Here is a 26,444-nt window from a genome sequence, read left to right as displayed (position 1 = left end):
TTTTACATTTTATATAAAAATTTTCCGAATTTATTAATGACTCTTTGACATGAAAATACAAACAGTTACTCTTTTATGTAATATTTCATGTGAATATTTCAAAAATATATACTTCAGAAACAAATACTTTAATTTAATGAATTACAATTATGTTAATTACTATTATGTAATCATTATACGTATACTTTCGATCATTTTTCATGTAATTTACATAAGAATTTACAATCGTAAATACAATTTCATATAATATAATTATAGTCATAATTTTATTGTATTTTACAATTAAAATATCAATGTTAAATTATAATTAAAATACAATTATAACTATTTATAATTTACAATTTACAATTTACAAATTTATGACGCTATCAATATCAAATAATAATATTCGATTTATTCAAATATTTAATAACATCGATATAATAATTGATATTGATAGCATTAACATTTGGATTTAATATTATATTTGATTTAATACATATATATTTTTAAGTTTTAAAATAAAATATAACATGTTAAGATTTCTTAAACGTTAATAATTATGCAATTTTTTTAATATTTCTGAAGATAATTTTGATAATTTAAATTTTACTTTTAAAACATTTTTATTTTTAAAACATGTTATATTTATTGTTACAACGTTTTTAAAAATAAATTCAACTTAATGAAGATAGGATTTTTGGAATATTAAAAGAAAGAATGAATCTTACTTAATAGCCCTAACAATCCTACTATTACAGAATTCTAATGATCTTAAGAACCCTAACAACCTTAATATTAATAGAAAAATTCTAATGATTTAATAGCCTTAACAACCCTACTTCCTGATTAACTAAAATTATTCGAGATTTGAGGAACCTATCTCTAATCATCACCTCTCCTAATCATGTATATATTTTAGTCACGTGCCCTAACCGCGTGCCCTAACCGCGTACCCTAACCGTATTCTTCAGGCCAGTTGAATCTACTTTTTGTTGATCCTGGCCACTTTCTTTCTCGATCTTTAATCAGAGATCGAAGAAGGAGATAATTACTCCTTCTTTTGCCGGATAATTATCGGCAAAAGAGCGTGAAATATTTACGCTCATTTAGTAACGATCGTTCGATTTCACGATCGTTCGTTAAATATTGAATATAACTTTATTTTAACTGAAATAAAGCCAAATTACTACAAATTTCTATAAATTATATTTTATAATAAAATATAAAATTAATGTGTGTATTTATCATATTACAAATTATTTAATTAATTAATCATTTGGCTTTATATTAAGTTAAAGTAAAGTTTAAAAACAATATCTACAAACAAATTCTACGATGGATGAGCTATGAGCAATTAGAAGATAAGTGCGTATTATAAGAATAAATTAGTATCAAAAATTGATAAAATTGATAATTGTTAATGCGTGTCCTTTATTTAATAAATTAAACAAAATCTTTACAAAAAATTTTTTCTTCTTGATCTCTTCTTTTTTTAATTAATATTTCAATATATTTTCGCAATGGATGCAAAGTATAAGTTCGAAAGAACTTATTAAAATTATTTAATTTAATTTAATTAATTTAATTTAATTATTTAATTTAATTTATTTAATTTAATCCATCCTAGCTCATCCATTTTAAGGCAACGGATTTATCTTCAATCTACAATCTACATCTACATCTACATCTGCAATCTCTACGAATCCATTACCTTAAAGTTAAACAAAAGTTTTTTTCACTCACCGGCACTGATGCGCAACAGCGGAGTTGTTGTTATCGAAGCTAGTTGTCTGTAACATACAAATATAAAATTCATTTATAATAATGCTCACAAAATGCAATTAATATTTAAAAAAATTTTTATCGCGCGGAATTTTATATTCTATGTGTACAATAATAAGCAGATAAACACGTATAGAAAAATTTTATAAATTTTTGAAACTGTTTTTTGAATAGAAAATTTTATATGACTTTTATAAAAATCTTTCTCTTTAATTCATTTAAATAATAAGATCGAATTATTGTTCGTTTATAATAAGTTAACGATTTATAACAATTAATATATAAATAATAGATATTCACCATCAGGTTGCTCCGCCGATGTAAGATGCCTCTCCCAGGTCTCCTCCTCCTCTCATGTTGTTGGCGCGCGATACTTTTAACGGCACTCCCGCACTCACGAGCGATATTTTTATATCGCTATTTCCGGTATTTTACGCGCGATACTAAACGGCACTCCCGCACTAATTCGGTACGATTAAAAATTTGGTCGCGCGATGTATATATTTAATATATATATACTTTGTACGACACTCCCGGTTTCGGTACGAGCGAAAATCCCATTTCATTTCACGAAAATCAACTTCGAGCCAACAGGTCGGGAATGCAACGATACAACGAGCAAGGACTAAGCCCAAACCGGAAAGAAGACGAAACGATTGACGGAAATAGAGGAAAATGAAGTTCACCAACTCTTTTTCGCGCATAATTATCCTATCTCGTACCGAACCTGGACCCGCTAAGCACGATTTCAGGTGCTTCGCCCGGAACACGAAGTTTCCCGCAATGCAGGATATGGCTACACCAGGCTGGTAGACGGCAAAAGAAGAGGATACCCACATTTTTTAAATGCTAACATTCAGCAATTTAGAAAATGGGGAGGCAACCCCTTTTACCGAGCGAAAATCGTGCCTAGGGGAATCCACTCGACTCCTCGACAGGGTTAACACACGCAGTGCGTGTGGCTGTAGACGAGCAAAGAGAAGGGACCCATTGACGACCATTCCGAGCAATCGATCGAGTTCTAACTAATTCGGGCCGAATCACTTGACGAAGCACGAAGCACGAAGCAAGAGTGTACGTTGCATAGCAACGTGTGCAAACTCGAAACATCCCAGTTAGTTGGCATCGGAAGTAGAGACTCGTAACAATAAATGAAATTGGGATTTTATATGAAAAAGTTCAAAAGTTCCGCCAAAACGCGACGACGCGAGAATACTACAACGCGAAAACGCGGTAACGAAGCGCTTGCCGTCCGCGGCACGTTGACGGCACCGACGACGCGAAAGGGTACTTAGTTTCCCATTCAGGCACCTTAAGATTTATCATAAATAGAAAAATTTAAGATAAACCTCAAGGCACCATCCAAGTACTAAGCCCTCCCACCGCGACAAGGTGTACCCCATGGGAGGGTTATATTATATATAATTTTATATATAATATAATACATAATTTGAAATTTATTTTGTATTATAGTACATAAATTTAAATTCGCAAATATAAACGATAAATAAAAATATAAAAGATAACAGAAAATCTATTATATAAAGCAATGTTCAAAATAATTGATTTTAAAACTAATTATTGCGCACAATTAATTTTTCCTTTTAAAAAGATATATTTTAATGTTATAAATCGCGTAATTACAAAATAATTTATATTTCTTATAGATATAAACTTTTAAAAATATCATAAATAAAAAAATTTCTATTTTTTATATATTTGAAATATTTAAATAAATATATTAATATGAAATGTTTTATAAAATATAAGAAGTATCTGAAAATATTAATTAATAAAAAATTTTATAAATGTTTTAATTATTTTAAAATAAAATGGAATATTTTTTATAAGTATATGTATTATATATGTTACAATTTAAAATCACTATTGAATCACTATCAAAGAAATAAAACGAAACGAGAAATATGTGTAGTTTGAATATATATATATATATATATATATATATATATATATACTATTGATAAATAATTTATATATTATTGCGTCCGCGGAACGATATATATCGAATGCGCGCGACACAATCGGCATACGCTGACGCTCGTGCACTCGTAAATAATAACGCGATTTAAGATGCACAAGAATTTTAATAAACCGCGAGTAACATACAAGAATTCAGAATAATCGTAAAATGGATCACAAATAGACGCGCGCGGAAACAATCTTCTTCGAAAGAATTCAACGGGTGACGAATACAGCGGGACGGGACGCGAGGACGCAACAATATAATAAATAATGAATGTGATAAATAATTTATATTAATAACTTACATCATATTTCATTGGTCCATCCGTTTCCAAAATCTCCTTTTTTCTTTTGCTTTCTTCGCTTTTTCCTCGTGGCACTTCAATCCTCGTTGCACTCATTTGAATTCCTCGTTGCACTTACATTCATTCACGAAAAGTTCCTCATTGCACTTGCAATTGTGTTCAGAGAAAGAATTTGATAATATATGATACGTCTCACATCACTACTTCACTGCTCAAGAGCCACTGAGCGAATGATCGTAAGTCAAGAACATTACCGCGGTACTGTTTATATCGCCAGAGTCGACTATGTAAAGAAAGAATTTGATAATATATGAAACGTCACTACTTTATTGCTCAAGCTTACTGTGCGAATGACCGTAAGTCAGAAACATTACCGCGGTACTGTTTATATCGCCAAGTTCGACTTATACTACGTTATTGTTATAATTCGTCGTTGAAATCTTCTATGAGTTATTGCCGATTAAGAAAATTTAAAGCATTGATTGAAATTTATTTAATTCTAATAGATATCGTTAAGGAAATTATTATAATTATTATAAGCATTAATAATCGAAAGATCATAACAAAATTAATTCTTTTATCCCCTTTTATGAATCCCCTGTTTCAATTTTTATTTGCAGTAATTAATGATTGCGATGCGATAAAGATTTATCGTTGCGATACAGTTTCATGTCGTTTATTATAAGTTAATTAATTTTTAATTATTAATAATTATATCAAATCATGTTTCGATACTAATCGTAATCGTGTTTAGAAAAATATTCGACAATATGAGAAGCAAAATATGTAGTATAATTATAATATAATTTATAAATTGATGATGCTATCAACATCAAATAAATATATATTCGAATTTATTCAAATATTTTCAATAATACAAATAATTTGATGTTGCATGAGAGCATTATAACACACACGCTTGGACTTACAATAATATTATATATATAGAAAGAAAGAGAAAGGAAAGTTCGGAGAGTAAGATAATTTTTCGAAAAATGAAGATATTGCAAGATGTATTTTCCATTTTTCGAGACTTCTATTCAAGATTTATTCTCTGTTGTGAGTGTTATAAATAACTTTTACACATAGTTTTGTTATAATTTTCATAATAACTTGATATACATAATAAATTGTTATATAGAATATATACATAGAATATTTGGTAATTATATACATTAGCGATTCCTCACCGATTTCAATGACCTTGAAATATGTTGTCGGGAGCATGATTCTGAACAACTTTTCCTTATACATGTTACCGCCGCTCGGCCTTAGTTTCCGAGATATTTATAAAAATATTTTATGGTTTTGCAATATTGTCACCATTATGAAATAACTTTTTTGCACCATGTATTCAGTTTTTGACAAAGTAATAATGTTTACCAAAGAGTTGTAAAGCGAGATCCTACCGGCGGGGTGGTTGCGGGAGGGGGGGCCGAAGGCCCCCTTGCACCCCCCGCGCGCGCGTGTGTGAGTGTATGAATATACATACATTTCTGATATTTTTTAATTTGTATAGAATTTAATACAATTTAATACAATTAAAAAATATCAGAAATGTATGTGTACACACACACACACACACACGCGCGCGCGCGCGCGCGCGGGGGGTGCAAGGAGGGCCTTCGGCCCCCCCTCCCGCAACCACCTCGCCGGTAAGGTCTTTACTTTGTCAAAAACTGAATACATAGTGCAAAAAAGTTATTTCATAATGGTGACAATATTGCAAAACCATAAAATATTTTTATAAATATCTCGGAAACTAAGGCCGAGCGGCGGTAACATGTATAAGGAAAAGTTGTTCAGAATCATGCTCCCGACAACATATTTCAAGGTCATTGAAATCGGTGAGGAATCGCTAATGTATATAATTACCGAATATTTTATTATATTACACGAAAATATCAGAAATGCGTACAATGTAAAATTTATTAGAAATTTTTAGATTGGCGTATATAGCTGATAATCTATCGCAATCAAAAGAATCACTAATAAATTTATCGATTATGTCTTTCAATTAAGAAAGAGTACCCGGAATTTTAATGTATTTTGTAAGGTTTTCTAAAAGAAATATTATCGCGAAAAGATAAACTAAGTTTCGATGTTACCCAATGATTAAATGAGAAAAAAAATCGCGATTTAAATTTTACGAATATACATAACAAATAAATAAATTGACAGTAATAGTAATATTTAATTACAATCCGTGTAATTTTTATAATAATCGCAACACAATGTGCGCACACGCAATATAATTATTATCGTTTTATATGATAATAAAAAAATATCAAGTAATTAATTTTTCTGTTGCATTTAACAGTTAACACTTAGCAATATAACGATAATTTATTTTATTGTGATTTTTATAAGAATAATTATTTCTTTAACGATACTTAAAGATTAAGTGTATTTTATTCGATGTTTTATCATTCAACTTTTTAACAATCTAAATACAATTCAAATTATTATTAATTTTAATTCTTGTCAGACACTTCTATTTTTAAATCAATATGTCAAAAATTAAATTCAAATATAATCAATTAATATTCTTATAGATCTATTCTTTATAAAACTCAAAATAATTTATTTTGTAACGCGCAATCAGTTTTTTTATCTTTTAAGAGAGATTTATCTCTGATATTAATACTTTAAATGTAAAACTAGCAAAAAAATGTTTCTTTATTATAAATTTTTGAAAAATATAATTATATAAAGAGAGTATGTTAATTTTCATATATGAAATATTTAAATAATCATATTATTTTAAAAATATTTTATAAGATATTAAAATATTTATATATAAAAATATTAATTAATAACAAAAATATTATAAATGCTTTATTATAGATACTTTAAATGTGTTAAAATAAAACCTGGAATATTTTATACATGCATTATATTACGTGATTTTTAGAGCGAATTATATATACCATTGAGAAAATGAAAAAATAATAAGCAATATGTCTATTTTCAAATTAATATATATTCAATGATAAATTCTTGAACGTCGCCAGTAGATAAAATAAATGAAAGTAATTTAATCGACCACACCGGCAATATTTATTGATGAAAAAATTCACAACGTTTCGACCATGGGTTTTGGTCCTTATCAAGTGAACTGAAATTATTACATATAATATAAACAAATGAATTACAATAAGATGTGACCAAAAAATGGAGAAAGAAGAAAAAATCATATACATACATTGTCTTAGATAACTAATACGTGGTGAGAAATAAAGAAATCACTGTGTCAAGTCATGTCGACCTCTCGATCCAACACAAAGAGAAAGACTAAACCGCCTTTATTAGTCTATCATAAATATCGTTTAAACTTTCAGTGTCCTTTTGTAAGTTAACAGTGTTGTCAGACTTTTTGATGAAAAACATTTCAGCAATTTCTCTCTTTCTCACATGTCTCTCATTATGCAGAATAATCGGTGTTGACCAATCGAAGTCATGATTAAGTTCCAGTTTATGTTTGCTAACCACAGAAAGATTTTTTAAAAATGTTGGTCTGAAGGTTGTCTATAATGTACCTAATAAACTGAATTCATTAATCAAACGTGGAAAAGATAGATTGCCTATTAATAACAGGACTGAGGTCGTTTACAAGTTAAACTGTAAAAATTGTAATATGTCATATATTGGCCAAACAAAAAGACATTTAGGCACTCGTATCAAAGAACATTGCAACAACATTAAATTGCACGAAAGCAATCTTTCTGTGGTTAGCAAACATAAACTGGAACTTAATCATGACTTCGATTGGTCAACACCGATTATTCTGCATAATGAGAGACATGTGAGAAAGAGAGAAATTGCTGAAATGTTTTTCATCAAAAAGTCTGACAACACTGTTAACTTACAAAAGGACACTGAAAGTTTAAACGATATTTATGATAGACTAATAAAGGCGGTTTAGTCTTTCTCTTTGTGTTGGATCGAGAGGTCGACATGACTTGACACAGTGATTTCTTTATTTCTCACCACGTATTAGTTATCTAAGACAATGTATGTATATGATTTTTTCTTCTTTCTCCATTTTTTGGTCACATCTTATTGTAATTCATTTGTTTATATTATATGTAATAATTTCAGTTCACTTGATAAGGACCAAAACCCATGGTCGAAACGTTGTGAATTTTTTCATCAATAAATATTGCCGGTGTGGTCGATTAAATTACTTTCATTTATTTTATCTACTGGCGACGTTCAAGAATTTATCATTGATTTTACGCTCCTGGACCTAATTATGGAGCTTCCGCAATCTAACATGTTTTTCCAAATGATTACGAATCGGTTTGGCAATACTTACACGACCTTGTTGAAGTCATGGATTAACAATAAGAGGAAGATCTGTACCGCTAATCAACAACTTATTTTCTTACTTCGATGCAGGAGCCACGATTTAATTCCTTCCCATATTGACAAGTTAAAGGCCAACATCACATTTCATAGTAGCAGCATCAACCGTTCTTTTGAAAAAACCACTAAGAAATTCCGCTATAGATTGCTGAATTTAGAAATTAAAGATCTTAATTTTAACCTAAATTATTTGCGTGCCAACGTTGAAAGGATCGAAAGAGCACTCAGTGAAGGTTTACCACGAGATCTTGTTCTTAGATTTTTTGAGTTCAATGAACGGAGGTTCTTAAGAATTACCAACAGATTAAAATCTAATTTAATCAAGAAATTCAACAATTTGACTAATAATAATAAAGCTTTTAATCCTTTCAACAATATCGACACAGCGCGTTGGCTGATTAACATTAGTGGTAAGAATATTCCCGATAGAGTTTCTGAACTTCTGAGTCTTGGTGACAATTTTGGGTTACCGGTGCATCAGTCTTTTAAGAGCGACCGCTTGGGTGTTGTTCTTGAGACTTTGAAGAACTTTGAAATCAATTATAATCGCATCCCCAGGGAAGCTGTTGAAATGACCAGAATTTCGATCGCCAATTCTCTCCAAAAATTCCTTTGTGAGAGTAAGCATATTAGCTCTGTAGACAGATATATTCTTAAGGGATTCTCTCTTTGTAAACGGTTCTTGCGTGATAATGATGATTTGTTTGTCACCAGGGCTGATAAGGGTCAAGTCACAGTAATCATGGACAAAAGTGATTATGTGAGTAAGATGGAGGCTCTTTTGGGTGATCAATGTACTTATAGAAAATTGAATAAGGATCCGATCAGAAAATTAACCAATAGAATTAATACTATTATTAAGTCCTGGCGAAGTAACGATTTAATTAATGAGACTACATATAGAAAATTAAACTCTACTAATGGTAACTTGCCGCGGTGTTATGGTCTGCCTAAGATTCACAAAGCGGGTTTTCCACTACGGATTATTGTGTCATCACTTGGCAGTCCGTTATATAATGTTGCGCAATACATTCACGATATACTACAGATTTCGATTTTGGAACCTAAATCTCACATTAAGGATGGTTGGACTTTTGCCAATAGTTTGAAAGATAAATTTATTAACGATGACGATTTAATGATTTCACTTGATGTTGCTGCACTTTTTACTAATATTCCTAAAGATTTAGTTGTAAATGGTGTTACTAAACGTTGGAATTACATTGCGCCTAACACTAAATTTAACTTGTCTCAGTTTTTATACGCGATTGAAACGGTTTTGGATTCCACTAGTTTTTCGTTTAATGGACAGTTTTACGAACAGATTTTTGGTAGCCCCATGGGTTCTCCCTTGTCACCTATTTTGGCAAATATCGTGATGGATGATCTAGAAACGCATTGCTTGAGTTTATTGAGCTTTGATGTGCCGCTGTATTATAGATATGTTGATGACATTTTTACCATTGTTCCACGCTCAAAAATTGACGAGATTATATCGACTTTCAATGACTATCATCAACGTTTGACATTTACACATGAAACTGAGTTTGATTCGCGTATTGGTTTTTTGGACACGACTGTTATTCGCTCGGATGGTCGGCTTTTGACGGATTGGTACAGAAAACCTACTTGTTCTAATAGATACACTAATTTTCATTCCAAACATCCGTTTAAATATAAAATTAACACCATTTATAGCCTTGTTGACCGCGCAATTTTATTATCTGACGCTCGATTTCATTTTAAGAACATCGATATTATTAAACAGATTCTTTCCAACAATTGTTTTCCAACTCAAATTACAAACCGTTACGTTAAAAAAAGACTAGAATTTTTGAAACATCGCGACAATGTAAATATGAATACGGAATGTGATAATGCGACTACATCATGTTACATCTCGTTGCCGTTTGTAGAGAGCTTGAGCGATGAGATTAGTCGCCTTTTTAAAAATGTTGGTCTGAAGGTTGTCTATAATGTACCTAATAAACTGAATTCATTAATCAAACGTGGAAAAGATAGATTGCCTATTAATAACAGGACTGAGGTCGTTTACAAGTTAAACTGTAAAAATTGTAATATGTCATATATTGGCCAAACAAAAAGACATTTAGGCACTCGTATCAAAGAACATTGCAACAACATTAAATTGCACGAAAGCAATCTTTCTGTGGTTAGCAAACATAAACTGGAACTTAATCATGACTTCGATTGGTCAACACCGATTATTCTGCATAATGAGAGACATGTGAGAAAGAGAGAAATTGCTGAAATGTTTTTCATCAAAAAGTCTGACAACACTGTTAACTTACAAAAGGACACTGAAAGTTTAAACGATATTTATGATAGACTAATAAAGGCGGTTTAGTCTTTCTCTTTGTGTTGGATCGAGAGGTCGACATGACTTGACACAGTGATTTCTTTATTTCTCACCACGTATTAGTTATCTAAGACAATGTATGTATATGATTTTTTCTTCTTTCTCCATTTTTTGGTCACATCTTATTGTAATTCATTTGTTTATATTATATGTAATAATTTCAGTTCACTTGATAAGGACCAAAACCCATGGTCGAAACGTTGTGAATTTTTTCATCAATAAATATTGCCGGTGTGGTCGATTAAATTACTTTCATTTAATATATATTGTTGCGTCCGCGGAACGATATGTATCGAACGCGCGCGCGACACAATTGATCGGCACACGCTCGCACTCGCGCACTCGAAAATAATAATACGGTTCTTTGAAACACAAGAACCACGAAACATAGAACCACGAGAAACATACAAGAACTCAGATAATTCGTAAAACGAAACACAGATTTTAACGCGCGACCGCTCAGCTTGACAGCTGGGCTCAGACTCAGCTGACCGTCATTGATGTTAAACAACCTCTTAACAACGCGCGCGGAGACGATCTTCTTCCATCGACGTACTTCCCGACAGAATAACGGATGGCGTATACATCCGCAGGAACCAGACGCGGGGACGCAACAATATAAATAGTAAATAATTTTTATAAATTACTCACCGCATATCTCTCTGGCTGCTTCAGGCTCTCTCACTGTTCTCTGGCTGTCCGATACTTTTCCAGATATCCTTCTCCTTTCTTCATCCTTTGCTTGCACCTTCACAGCACTCATGTTCACTCGCGAACAAACAATTAATTATATTTAGTCATATGTAGAAACGATTACGAGACACTTTGCACGGCACTCCCGATCGCGAATAATTACGAGAAACACACTTTAATATATTTTTAGTATAAGGGATAGAGAAGTACGATTCGCTCGACGTTTTTATAAGATCAAATTAAATACTAATTCATTACAAATGTTGTCTCTTTATTATTGATATATGTATGCAATACATGTATATTAATACGAATTATAGTCGAAAGTTTAATATAATTGAAAGTCATGATCCAATAATCGTTTAATTAATAATTAATTTAAGAATATACGACGTATTTCGCACTACGATCTTTACTGCTCGAGTGTTGCCGTGTGAATGATACCAAGACCGTATGACTAGCGCGCTATTGTTTACATCGTCAAGGCCGAACACCGTGTTATTGTCCGTTCGTCATATCGAAATATATTGTATTATATTATATTATATTTTATATTATAATATAATATAATATAAATATGTTAAAGTACATAAAATATATCGATGACGAACAAACAATAATACCGACCTTGGCGTAAACAATACATATATTTTATATTATATTATATTATATTATATTATATTATATTATATTATATTATATTTTACGTATTTTGATACAGCAAATAATTTCGATATTGATCGCGATCGCGTCTAGAAAAGGATTTAACGGAGCGCCTTGTATCACTACTTTACTCTTTGAGCGTCGTCGCGCGAATAATAATAGAGCCGAGAAAATTAGTCCGAAAGACCGTGTTATTATTATTTTTTTATCGAAACATTTTTCAAGACTATGGCATATAAACATTAGCGCGCTATTGTTTACGCCGCCAAGGTCGGTGTTATTGTCTTGTTCGTCATCGAAATATTTTACGTACTTTAACACACACACACACACACACACACACACACACACACACACACACACACACACACACACACACACACACACACACACACACACACACACACACACACACACACACACACACACACACACACACACACACACACACACACACACACACACACACACACACATATATATACATATACATATGGAATATATTAAAGTATATAGAAGTACTTTAGATTATATAGATTTTTTAATTATATGATTATTTATTAAAAGATTGTATGATGTATCATGGAGCCTTACATTATATCAATTGTTTAGATCCACGATTCAATTATTTTACTGTGCGTCTTTATAATCTGAATTATATTTCAAGGATTGAAAAATAAAACAATAAAACGTCGCAGACATATTATATTCGACTCTATAAATATCTATAAATATTAAAGAAATAATTTCTGCTCGTAAAAATCGATTTCATATCGAAATAATAATTTATTATTTTAGATTTCTGTTACTATATATATGATTCTTATTATAATTAATTAAATGAATAAATTACGAAATATGCGATTCGAGAATTTTCATCGCGGTATGTATATAGATATTAATTATGTGTTATTTATAAAAGTTAATTAATCATATTGTTATAATAAATAATTTTCCGATGTTAATCGCGATCGTATCTAGAAAAGAAATTTAACGGGGTATCACGATATTACTCGTTAGAAAATATTAGACAATAACATATGAAATTATATAAATCGTTTCACAATCGACATGCAGATATTACAATACTATCTGTATCTCATTTATATAATTTCATATGTTATTGTCTAATATTTTCTCTAATGTGTTATATTAATTATTTTGTTTCAATTTTCAATCACGGTAATGAATGATTGCGATTCGATAAAGATTTATAGTTGCGATACAGTTTCATGTCGTGAATTAATTTTTAATTAATTAATTTATATTAATATTTAAAGTAAATTATGTTTCGATACTAATCGTAATCGTGTTTAGTAAAAAAATTACAATACAATACGAAATGTTTCTCACCACTACCTTATTACTCGAGAGTCACCGTGCGAATGATGACAAAGCCGAAACATAGCGCGCTACTGTTTATATTTTATATTGCCAAAGTCGAACACCGTGTTATCAATAATTCGTTGCCAAAATATTTTATATATTATAAAATGTACATTAACGCGGAATATTAAATTAATGAAGTATTTTAATTTATTGATTAAAATTGATTATTTATTAAACAATTTATCCTTTCATTATGCTAATTATTTGCATCTATAATTCGATTGATTTACTTCTCTCTCTCTCTCTCTCTCTCTCTCTCTCGTGTTCTCTTACAATCCAAATTACATTTAGATTGTCAAGTAGAACGATAAAGTAACACGGATGAAATATATTTGTGACTCTAAATATTATAATAATAATTATTGTCCGTAAAAATCGCAACGATCGAAGTAATTATTTAATATTTTGGATTTCTATCATTTAATCGATTTTCGATTAAATTGTATATTGTTTAATAACAAGGATTGAGAAAATTAAAACATTGGTCGAAATATAGTTAATTCTAATATTAAAGCTTTAGCATAGCGCGCTACTGTTTATTTATTGTATTGCCAAAGTCGAACACCGTGTTATCGATAATTCGTTGCCGAAATATTTTATATAATATAAAATATACGCTAACGCGGAATATTAAATTATAGAAGTATTTTCATTAATTAATTAAAATGGATTATTTATTAAATAACTTATCACGGAACCTTTCGTTATGCTAATTATTTGAATTTATTCGATTATTTTATTTTCAAAGTCAAATTCTATAATATTTAGTTTTGCATTTTAGAAGACTGACTCAGTGCGAGCTAAATAAATAAATAAATAAATAAATAAAAAATAAATAAATGATGTTGAGAAGAAAAACAACACACATAAATAAATAAATAAATAATAGCGTGGAAAGAGAGAACATACTAATATTTTTATATAATAAATTATTATTAATTAAATTATTTATATTTTTATTTATATTATTTATATTATCAGAGAGACATGTATGTTACCCTCTGAGAACATTCGTGGACATTGGCTTTGTAGTTCATGTTCACGTTTTTAATGTCCACAGAGGAAGTATCGCTTCCAGAGATCACCTAAAAGCGGGCCATGACATCTCTCAGTCTTCTCTCTGCTATTAGATTCTTCTTGCAAAAAATAACAAACATGATAAATCACACAAGATAGAAAGGGTTAGATATTCTGATATATAATGCTTATTAAAATTAATATTTATTAATATTATACAAAATACTATTATTATTATTGAACTAAATATATTATAAAACATTACTACAAATTTTAATATTTTATTATTCGCCATTCAAAGATTATTATTATTATTATTATTAATTAACAAAATTGACATAATATTTCAAATTACATATTACTAGTTGATAGATCAATATTATGAGCATTATTTATTTGTTCAACTTTTTTATAATTCGTACTCACATACATTACATTTTAGAGAAAAATTATTGTTATTTCGCTTAGATATATAATATTCCTGTTTAATATGTTTAATGAAATTATTGCAAATTTTATTTTTTGAAAATATAAAATTACTATAGATAGCAAAAATAAATATGTATGTACATACAAATTTTAAACTATACTATATGTTAAATTAAATTAATTATGTAAATATATAAATATATAAAAATATAAATATATATAAACATATATAAATATATAATTATATAAATATATAAATATATAAAAATATAAATATATAAAAATATAAATATATAAAAATATAAATATATAATATACTACATAAAAGTACAGAACTTGCATAATTACATAATGCACAAAATACATATTCACGAAAAGACTGACCAATTATTTATCTAATATAAAAAATGTAGATGCATACATCTTTTAGATATATAATTGCTCGACTTCACGCTGCACTATGCATATATGCAGTATTCGATTGCAAAAAACGTATGCAAGTTTATTTATGATATATTTAATAGTAAAAAGCAAATCGATTAATCCTACTCAGAAATATAAATATTCTTAAAAAATGTAAATTATTTCAATTCGTTATCAATATTTAAACTTCATACGTATAGTGTGATAAAATCTCAAAAACTGACTTTTTGTTTACACATAAACTTCTAATAAACCGTATATATATATATACGCATAGTACGATGTAAATTTTAAAAAATTTTAAATTAAAAAAAATATAACAAAATTTATAATTCATCATTATTTCTCACTCGAACAAGACGACTACTAGTGTTTGGTATCCTTACGCTTCCTAAAAACAATGACATTCGGGTAGGTTTATGTTCGATTGCGAACATAAACGGACGATTTACTATAAATCCCCTCGATCGTTTGTTAGGTTTGTTCCTTTTTGATATTTGCTTCACGTTGACAACTATAATCAGTAACTTTATATTGTAATATTTACATAGCATTTGCTTAAAAAAAACTTCTGTTATTCATAAATATATAAATTACCTTTTGCGGCAGAAAATTCCGAACCTTTTTCGTCAACTTCTACGATCACTTTTTGTAATATTCTGTTCACTTTTAGAGGAGATTTTGAGAGACGTGTAAAATTCGCCTGATCCTCAAACATCATATTCAAACCAATCTACAAGTGCAAATTTTTATTTGTAGAATTTATTCGAATTCTCTCACAATCAGTATCGCAAAGTTTGATATACCTTACGTAAAACGTTTTCTAAATCTATAGTAATTTCAAACTTAAATTTAGGTAGATGTAATAAAATTGGACCGAAGAATCTTTGTGTATTTATCAATGTTTGCCAATTAAAATTATTTTCCAGAGTCTTTAGTGTTATCTGTCTATTTGGTAATAATATTATCATTACCATGTCTTCATTCTGTAAAATGTACGATTAAACGTTATTCATGAAAACTTTTAAAATGACAATTACTTGCCAAGTACGGGATTTCGATAAATCTGCAATGCCAACTGTCTATTATGCCATATTTATATATTGAATTCTTAAACATTGTCGGCACAAAATATTTTTTTCTTTTAGAAGCGTGAAATATGTGTTGTTCTGTATCCTTTTCATCAAAAATGTGTAGCCATCTGGATTTAAAGTAGACAGTATTTACCAACACAAATTTTGTACTGTCGTCGATATGTTCTGTTCAAGATATTTAATTATTGAAAATGTTTTGTATAATTCTTTGTTTTTATTTTATACATTTAATGTTAATCAAATATATCTGAAACAATATACCTGGTAAAATTACGTCGGATATCTTATTATTTGTTATTACTTGAATGACGTAGTTAATAAATTGAGCATTATCATATCCGAAATCTACATTTGAAATGGAAGATATAAAATTATCACTGTATCTGTCTGTATATATCGTTAAAAAGTCATCCTCAATTTCAATTTCTTCTTGAACATACGCCGTGTTTGTTATCTGTAATTCATTGTTTTTAATATCCTAAAACACATTTAAATGTATCATTTTCTAAAAGAATCATGTATCATTCAGTTTTCATGCGTGTTTTTCATCTTACATTTAATAAAAATGTTATTAAATCTTCCAATTCGTCGTTAAAAGATATTTCATCGAAGTGAAGAACAGATTTTAATTCATTCAGAGTGGATCCTTCAGCGCCATTAGAAAGTAAAGACATCATTATATATACGTTTAAAGGAGAAATTACTATATTCATCTCGGTACTTATAAAAGATAATAGACTCTATGATATAAAACATAAATTAGAAATTAGAAAACTTAATGCTTATAACACATCTCAAATGTATTAATTACGTACCTTGTACAATGGATTTCCAAAATTGTTACACGCTACTGATATTTTTTCAAAATTATTTTGTTGTTCATTTGCTAACATAATTTCACGAGATATGGCTATGCTTGTATCAAAGACAGTGCTAGTGACGATAATCGCAAGCAACTCTGTAATACATTTGACAAAATTAAAAGGGAGCTACTCTATTTAAAATAATACTTTATTACATTAAATATAGCTAATAGTTTACATTAAATGTAGATATATATATAAATATATATGTATTATATAAAACTATATTAGAGAAAACATTTTTCAACTATTGACGTAATCTTACCTATCCATAAAAACATTATGACAATTATGATTGTATGATATATGTGTGAAATATAATTCGAGTAAAATGAAAGAAGAATTATTAAATTATTTATATATGCGTATTAGATACAGTAGTTTTCTAGTTCTTTTTCTCTTGTTTGTCAAGTTAAAAATCAACTGTCATTTTAAATGATTAGCTCTATAATATTTTGAAAAAGTTGAAAAATCCATAAATTCGAAATTTGCACACATATATTATTCAATTTTAATCGAAAATTCTCTCTATACTTCAGATAATTTAAATGCTAACTGCTTGGTCCCTCATGCCTATTAACAAAAAAAACTGTCAAAAAAATTATGGAAAGAAAACATGTTGTTTTCGCACAAAATTCAAGTGAATTTTACATGATTTTACAGATGATCTCGAATTTACTTTAACAATGTCTCCAACGATTTATCTCCAACTTTTGGAAAAAATTTCTATATACGATATTTGCAGATTTCCTCTTGCGATATTTGGAACAGTTACAGTGGAACAGTAACACACTATTGATGATAGCACATTGTGTTAGTTTGACTTTATTACACTGTTATTATGTGTCTCTGTATCTAGCAACTGTCGTCAAAAATATCACATAAAGAACACTGGAAAAACGAAAAAAATTGTATGATAAAATTTTTTTACAATATTTTGTAATCTACCTATAAATCGAATAGAGTTGTGGCATGTTTATATTAAAACACAAATAATCTTTTCATGCAAAGTTACGATTTATTAATTTATAGTAATAGAAAATGTATACAATAAAAGATGGCACATGTAAAAATTTATTTCATATTCTGATTAGATTGTAACTGTAAAATATTGTAGAAACATTAGGAATTTTCTATCCCGCAGCCAATCAATATGCTTAAAAAATTGGTCGTTCGACAAATGTAATATTAGGCTTAGATTCCAGCTTCTTGCGACGAATAACAAACATGATAAGTCACACGAGATAGAAAAAGTTATATATATAATACTTACTAAAGCTAATATTTATCAACATTATACATAATACTATTATTATTATTAAACTAAATATATTATAGAACATTACTACAAATTTTAATATTTTATTATTCGCCATTCAAAGAATATTATTATTATTATTAATTAACATAGTTGATATAATATTTTAAATTACATATTACTAGTTGATAGATCAATATTATGAGCATTATTTATTTGTTCTTTTTATAATTCGTACTCAAATACTACTTTTCTTTTTATAATTCGTACTCAAATACTACTTTTAGAGAAAAATTATTGTTATTTCGCTTAGATGTATAATATTATTGTTTAATATGTTTAATGAAATTGTTGCAAATTTTATTTTTCGAAAATATAAAATTACTATAGATAGCAAAAATAAATATGTATATACATACAAATTTTAAACTATACTATATGTTAAATTATAAATATATAAATATATAAATATATATAAACATATATAAATATATAATTATATAAATATATAAATAAATAAATATATAAATATATAATATACTACATAATAGTACAGTACTTGCATAATTACATAATGCACAAAATACATATTCACGAAAAGACTGACCAATTATTTATCTAATATAAAAAATGTAGATACATACCTCTTTTAGATATATAATTGTTCGATTTCACGCTGCACTATGCATATATGCAGTATTCGATTGCAAATAACGTATGCAAGTTTATTTAGGACATCTTAAATAGTAATAAGCAAATCGATTAATCCTATTCAGAAATATAAATATTCTTAAAAAATGTAAATTATTTCAATTCGTTATCAATATTTAAACTTCATACGTATAGTGTGATAAAATCTCAAAAACTGACTTTTTGTTTCCACATAAACTTCTATTAAACCGTATATATATACGCATAGTACGATGCAAATGTTAAAAAATTTTAAATTTACATAATATATAAATTAAAAAAAAATATAATATAAAATTTATAATTCATCATTATTTCTCACTCGAACAAAACGACTACTAGTGTTTGGTATCCTTACGCTTCCTAAAAACAATGGCATTCGGGTAGGTTTATGTTCGATTGCGAACATAAACGGACGATTTACTATAAATCCCCACGATCGTCCAAATCGTTTGTTAGGTTTGTTCCTTTTTGATGTTTGCTTCACGTTGACAACTATAATCAATAATGTTTTATTGTAATATTTACACAGTATTCGCTTAAAAAAACTTCTGTTATTCATAGGTATATATATTACCTTTTGCGGCAGGAATTTTCGATCCCATTTCGTTAACTTCTACGATCATTTTTTGTAATATTTTGTTCACTTTTAGAGGAGTTTTTGAGAGACGTGCAAAATTCGCCTGATCCTCAAACATCATATTCAAACCAATCTACAAGTGCAAATTTTTATTTGTAGAATTTATCCGAATTCTCTCACAATCAGTATCGCTAAGTTTGATATACCTTACGTAAAACGTTTTCTAAATCTATAGTAATTTCAAATTTAAATTTAGGTAGATATAATAATATAGGACTGAGGAAGCTTTGTGTATTTATCAATGTTTGCCAATTAAAATTATTTTCCAGAATCTTTAGTGTTATCTCTCTATTTGGTAATAATATTATCATTACCATGTCTTCATTCTGTAAAATGTACTATTAAACGTTATTCATGAAAATTTTTTAAAAAATGACAATTACTTGCCAAGTACGGGATTTCGATAAATCTGCAACGCCAACTTTCTATTATGCCATATTTATATATTGAATTTTTAAACATTGTCGGCACAAAATATTTTTCTGTTCTAGAAGCGTGAAATATGTATTGTTCTGTATCCTTTTCATCAAAAATGTGTAGCCATCTGAATTTAAAGTAGACAGTATTTACCAACACATATTTTGTACTGTCATCGATATGTTCTGTTCAAAATATTTAATTATTGAAAATGTTTTGTATAATTCTTTGTTATTATTTTATACATTTAATTTTTAGTCAAATATATCTGAAACAATATACCTGGTAAAATTACGTCGGATATCTTATTATTTGTTATTACTTGAATGACGTAGTTGATAGATTGATGAGCATTATCATATCTGAAATCTACATTTGTAATCAAAGATATAAAATTATTGCTGTACATCACTACATCATCCATAATTTCAATTTCTTCTTGAATATACGCCGTGTTTGTTATCTGCAACTCATTGTTTTTAATATCCTAAAACACATTTAAATGTATCATTTTATTTAAAAAGAATCATGTATCATTCAGCTTTTGTGCGTGTTTTTCATCTTACACTTAATAAATTTTTTAAAGCTCTCAATTCGTCTTTAAAAGATATTTCATCATCGAAGTGAAGAACATATTTTAATTCATTCAGTGTAGATCCTTCAGCGCGATTAGAAAGTAAGGACAACATTATATATACGCTTAAAGGAGAAATTATTATATTCATCTCGGTACTTATAACAGATAATAGACTCTATGATATAAAACATAAATTAGAAATTAGAAAACTTAAAGCTTATAACATATCTCAAATGCATTAATTACGTACCTTGTACAATGGACTTGCAAAATTGTTACACGCTACTGATCTATTTTGAAAATAATTTAGATCTTCATTCGCTAACACATTTTCATGTATTGCTATGTTTGTATCAAAGGCAGTGCTAGTGACGATAATCGCAAACAACTCTGTAATACATTTGACAAAATTAAAAGAGAGCTACTGTATTTCAAATAATACTTTAATACATTAAATATAGCTAATAGTTTACATTAAATGTAGATATATATAAATATATATGTATTATATAAAACTATATTAGAAAAAACATTTTTCAAATATTGACATAATCTTACCTATCCATAAAAACATTATGACAATTGTGATTGTATGATATATGTGTGAAATATATTTCGAGTAAAATAAAAGAAGAATTATTAAATTATTTATGTACGCGTATTAGATATAGTAGTTTTCTAGTTCTTTTTCTCTTGTTTGTCAAGTTAAAATCAACTGTCTTGTTTGTCAAGTTAAAAATCAACTGTCATTTTAAATGATTAGCTCTATAATACTTTGAAAAAGTTGACAAATCCAAAAGTTCGAAAATTGCACACATATATATTATTCAATTTTAATCAAAAATTCGCTCTTTAGTTCACATAATTTAAATGTTAACTGCTTGATCCCTCATGCCTATTAACAAAAAAACTGTCAAAAAATTATGGAAAGAAAACATGTTGTTTTCGCACAAAATTCAAGTGAATTTTACATGATTTTACAGATGATCTCGAATTTACTTTAACAATGTCTCCAACGGTTTATCTCCAACTTTTGGAAAAAATTTCTATATACGATATTTGCAGATTTCCTCTTGCGATATTTTGGAACAGTTACAGTGGAACAGTAACACATTATTGATAGCACACTGTGTTAGTTTGACTTTATTACACTGTTATTATGTGTCTCTGTATCTAGCAACTGTCGTCAAAAATATCACATTAAGGACACTGGAATTATAATGAAAAACGAAAAAAATTGTATGATAAAATTTTTTTTACAATATTTTGTAATCTACCTATAAATCGAATAGACTTGTGGCATGTTTATATTAAAACACAAATAATCTTTTCATGCAAAGTTACGATTTATTAGTTTCTAGTGATAGAAAATGTATATAATAAAAGATGGCACATGTAAAAATTTATTTCATATTCTGAATACATTGTAACTGTAAAATATTGTAGAAACATTAGGAATTTTCTATCCCGCAGCCAATCAATATGCTTAAAAAATTGGTCGTACGACAAATGTAATATTAGGCTTAGATTCCAGCTTCTTGCGACGAATAACAAACATGATAAGTCACACGAGATAGAAAGGGTTAGATATTCTGATATATAATACTTACTAAAGCTAATATTTATCAACATTATACATAATACTATTATTATTATTAAACTAAATATATTATAGAACATTACTACAAATTTTAATATTTTATTATTCGCCATTCAAAGATTATTATTATTATTATTAATTAACATAATTGACATAATATTTTAAATTACATATTACTAGTTGATAGATCAATATTATGAGCATTATTTATTTGTTCTTTTCTATAATTCGTACTCAAATACTACATTTTAGAGAAAAATTATTGTTATTTCTCTTAGATGTATAATATTATTGTTTAATATGTTTAATGAAATTGTTGCAAATTTTATTTTTCGAAAATATAAAATTACTATAGATAGCAAAAATAAATATGTATATACATACAAATTTTAAACTATACTATATGTTAAATTATAAATATATAAATATTTAAATATATAAATATATAAATATATAAATATATATAAACATATATAATTATATAATTATATAAATATATAAATATATAAATATATAAATATATAATGTATTGCATAATAGTACAGTATTTGCATAATTACATAATGCACAAAATACATATTCACGAAGAGATTGATCAATTATTTATCTAATATAAAAAATGTAGATACATACATCTTTTAGACACATAATTGTTCGATTTCACGCTGTAGTATGCAGTATTCGATTTCAAATAACGTATGCAAGTTTATTTAGGACATCTTTAATAGTAATGAGCAAATTGATTAATCATACTCACAAATATAAATATTCTTAAAAAATGTAAATTATTTCAATTCGTTATGAATATTTAAATTTTATACGTATAGTGTGATAAAATCTCAAAAACTTACTTTTTGTTACACATAAACTTCTATTAAACTGTATATATATACGCATAGTACGATGTAAATTTAAAAAAATTTTAAATTAAAAAAAAATATAATATAAAATTTATAATTCATCCTTTCTCGGTCGAACAAAACGACTATTAGTGTCTGGTTTCCTTATGCTTCCTAAAAACAATGGAATTCGGGAACGTTTATGTGCGATTGCGAACATAAACGGACGATTTATTATAAATCTCTTCTCTCGTCCAAATTGTTCGTCCCATTTTGACCTTTGTTTCACATTGACAACTATAATAAATAATTTTTTATTGTAATATTTACACAGTATTCGCTTAAAAAAATTCTATTATTCGTAGGTATATAAATTACCTTTTGCGGCAGGAAATTTCGATCCTTTTTCGTTAACTTCTACGATCACATTTTGTAATACTCTGTTCACTTTTAGAGGAGATTTTGAGAGACGTGTAAAATTCGCCTGATCTTCAAACATCATATTCAAACCAATCTACAAGTGCAAATTTTTATTTGTAGAATTTATCCGAATTCTCTCACAATCAGTATTGCTAAGTTTGATATACCTTACGTAAAACGTTTTCTAAATCTATAGTAATTTCAAATTTAAATTTAGGTAGATATAATAATATAGGACTGAGGAAGCTTTGTGTATTTATCAATGTTTGCCAATTAAAATTATTTTCCAGAATCTTTAGTGTTATCTCTCTATTTGGTAATAATATTATCATTACCATGTCTTCATTCTGTAAAGTATACGATTAAACGTTATTCATGAAAACTTTTAAAATGACAGTTACTTGCCAAGTACGGGATTTCGATAAATTTGCAACGCCAACTTTCTATTATGCCATATTTATATATTGAATTTTTAAACATTGTCGGCACAGAATATTTTGTTGTTTTAGAAGCATGAAATATGTGTTGTTTTGTATCCTTTTCATCAAAAATATGTAGCCATCTGGATTTAAAATAGACAGTATTTACCAACACAAATTTTGTACTGTCGTTGATATGTTCTGTTCAAAATATTTAATTATTGAAAATGTTTTGTATAATTCTTTGGTATTATTTTATACATTTGTTAGTCACATATATCTGAAATAATATACCGGGCAAAATTACGTCAAATATCTTATCATTTGTTTCACTTTGAACCAGTAAGTTAATAAATGTAGCGGCACGTATATTATTTTTGAAATCTATTTTTAAAATCTCAGATGTAAAATTATCCCAGTGTATCCTTGTAAAGTGACCCACTAATTCAATTTCTTCATGAACATATGCCATGTTTGTTATCTGCAACTCCCGGTTTTTAAAATGCTAAAACATTTAAATGTATCATTTTCTAAAAGAATCATGTATCATTCAGTTTTCGTGCGTGTTTTTCATCTTACACTTAATAAATTTTTTAAAGCTCTCAATTCGTCTTTAAAAGATATTTCATCATCGAAGTGAAGAACATATTTTAATTCATTCAGTGTAGATCCTTCAGCGCGATTAGAAAGTAAGGACAACATTATATATACGCTTAAAGGAGAAATTATTATATTCATCTCGGTACTTATAACAGATAATAGACTCTATGAAACATAAATTAGAAATTAGAAAACTTAAAGCTTATAACATATCTCAAATGCATTAATTACGTACCTTGTACAATGGACTTGCAAAATTGTTACACGCTACTGATCTATTTTGAAAATAATTTAGATCTTCATTCGCTAACACATTTTCATGTATTGCTATGTATGTATCAAAGGCAGTGCTAGTGACGATAATCGCAAACAACTCTGTAATACATTTGACAAAATTAAAAGAGAGCTACTGTATTTCAAATAATACTTTAAAACATTAAATATAGCTAATAGTTTACATTAAATGTAGATATATATAAATATATATGTATTATATAAAACTATATTAGAGAAAACATTTTTCAAATATTGACATAATCTTACCTATCCATAAAAACATTATGACAATTGTGATTGTATGATATATGTGTGAAATATATTTCGAGTAAAATAAAGGAAGAATTATTAAATTATTTATATATGCGTATTAGATATAGTAGTTTTCTAGTTCCTTTCTCTTGTTTGTCAAGTTAAAAAATCAACTGTCATTTTAAATGATTAGCTCTATAATACTTTGAAAAAGTTGAGAAATCCAAAAATTCGAAATTTGCACACATATATATTATTCAATTTTAATCGAAAATTCTCTCTTTACTTCACATAATTTAAATGCTAACTGCTTGGTCCCTCATGCCTATTAACAAAAAAAACTGTCAAAAAATTATGGAAAGAAAACATGTTGTTTTCGCACAAAATTCAAGTGAATTTTACGTGATTTTACAGATGATCTCGAATTTACAATAACAATTTCTCCAACGGTTTATCTCCAACTTTTGGAAAAAATTTCTATACATGAAATTTGCAGATTTCCTCTTGCGATATTTGGAACAGTTACAGTGGAACAGTAACACACTATTGATGATAGCATACTGTGTTATTTTGACTTTATTACCCTGTTATTATATGTCTCTGTATCTGGCAACTGTCGTCAGAAGTATCACATAAAGGACATTGGAATTATAAAAAAAATGAAAAAAATTGTATGATAAAGTTTTTTTTTTACAATATTTTGTAACCTATCTAATAGAGTAAATCGAATAGAGTTGTGGATAACCGTATGTTTATATTAAAACACAATCTTTTCATGCGAAGTTACGATTTATTAGTTTATAGTGATAGAAAATGCATATAAGAGATGGCACTTGTAAAAATTTATTTCATATGCATAATAGATTGTAACTAAAATATTGTAGAAACATTATTTTTATTAAAACAAATTTTGAAAAATAATATTAATTATAAGAACTAAGTAATATTTCGTACATTTTATTACACAAAACTATTATTTTATTATATAAAATAATGAAAACATGAAATAATAATATAAAGAAATTTATCTTTTTTTACATGATATTACATAATAATGTATTATAATTTATAACCTATTATAATGA

At 27.8% G+C, this 26,444-nt stretch overlaps 2 protein-coding genes across 2 annotated transcripts; one reads left to right on the top strand and one right to left on the bottom strand.

Annotated features, from left to right (window-relative positions):
- Positions 1 to 8,307: 8,307 nt before the first annotated feature.
- LOC145970280 (uncharacterized) lies at positions 8,308 to 10,788 on the top strand. Its single transcript, XM_083096917.1, has 2 exons — positions 8,308 to 10,034; positions 10,599 to 10,788. The coding sequence occupies exons 1-2, from the start codon at positions 8,308 to 8,310 to the stop codon at positions 10,786 to 10,788; spliced, it is 1,917 nt and encodes a 638-aa protein (XP_082953043.1).
- A 4,952-nt stretch (positions 10,789 to 15,740) lies between these two features.
- LOC145970213 (uncharacterized) lies at positions 15,741 to 26,230 on the bottom strand. The gene is made up of 15 exons (XM_083096802.1): positions 25,375 to 26,230; positions 25,067 to 25,206; positions 24,811 to 24,996; positions 24,526 to 24,736; positions 24,218 to 24,432; positions 23,980 to 24,159; positions 23,771 to 23,906; positions 23,508 to 23,689; positions 19,897 to 20,032; positions 19,642 to 19,814; positions 16,770 to 16,986; positions 16,459 to 16,673; positions 16,221 to 16,400; positions 16,012 to 16,147; positions 15,741 to 15,928 (listed from the first exon to the last, which is right to left on the bottom strand). Exons 1-15 carry the CDS (start codon positions 25,388 to 25,390, stop codon positions 15,741 to 15,743), a joined length of 2,511 nt encoding a protein of 836 aa, XP_082952928.1. The 5' UTR covers positions 25,391 to 26,230.
- Positions 26,231 to 26,444: the final 214 nt, after the last annotated feature.

Source organism: Camponotus vicinus, unplaced genomic scaffold (genome assembly GCF_025532165.1).
Source record: "Camponotus vicinus isolate PSW18456_S1 unplaced genomic scaffold, iyCamVici1.0 SCAF_1, whole genome shotgun sequence".
Lineage (NCBI taxonomy): Eukaryota > Metazoa > Arthropoda > Insecta > Hymenoptera > Formicidae > Camponotus > Camponotus vicinus.
The sequence above is the reverse complement of the archived record's forward strand: the minus strand, read 5'-3'. Positions and strand labels throughout refer to the sequence as shown.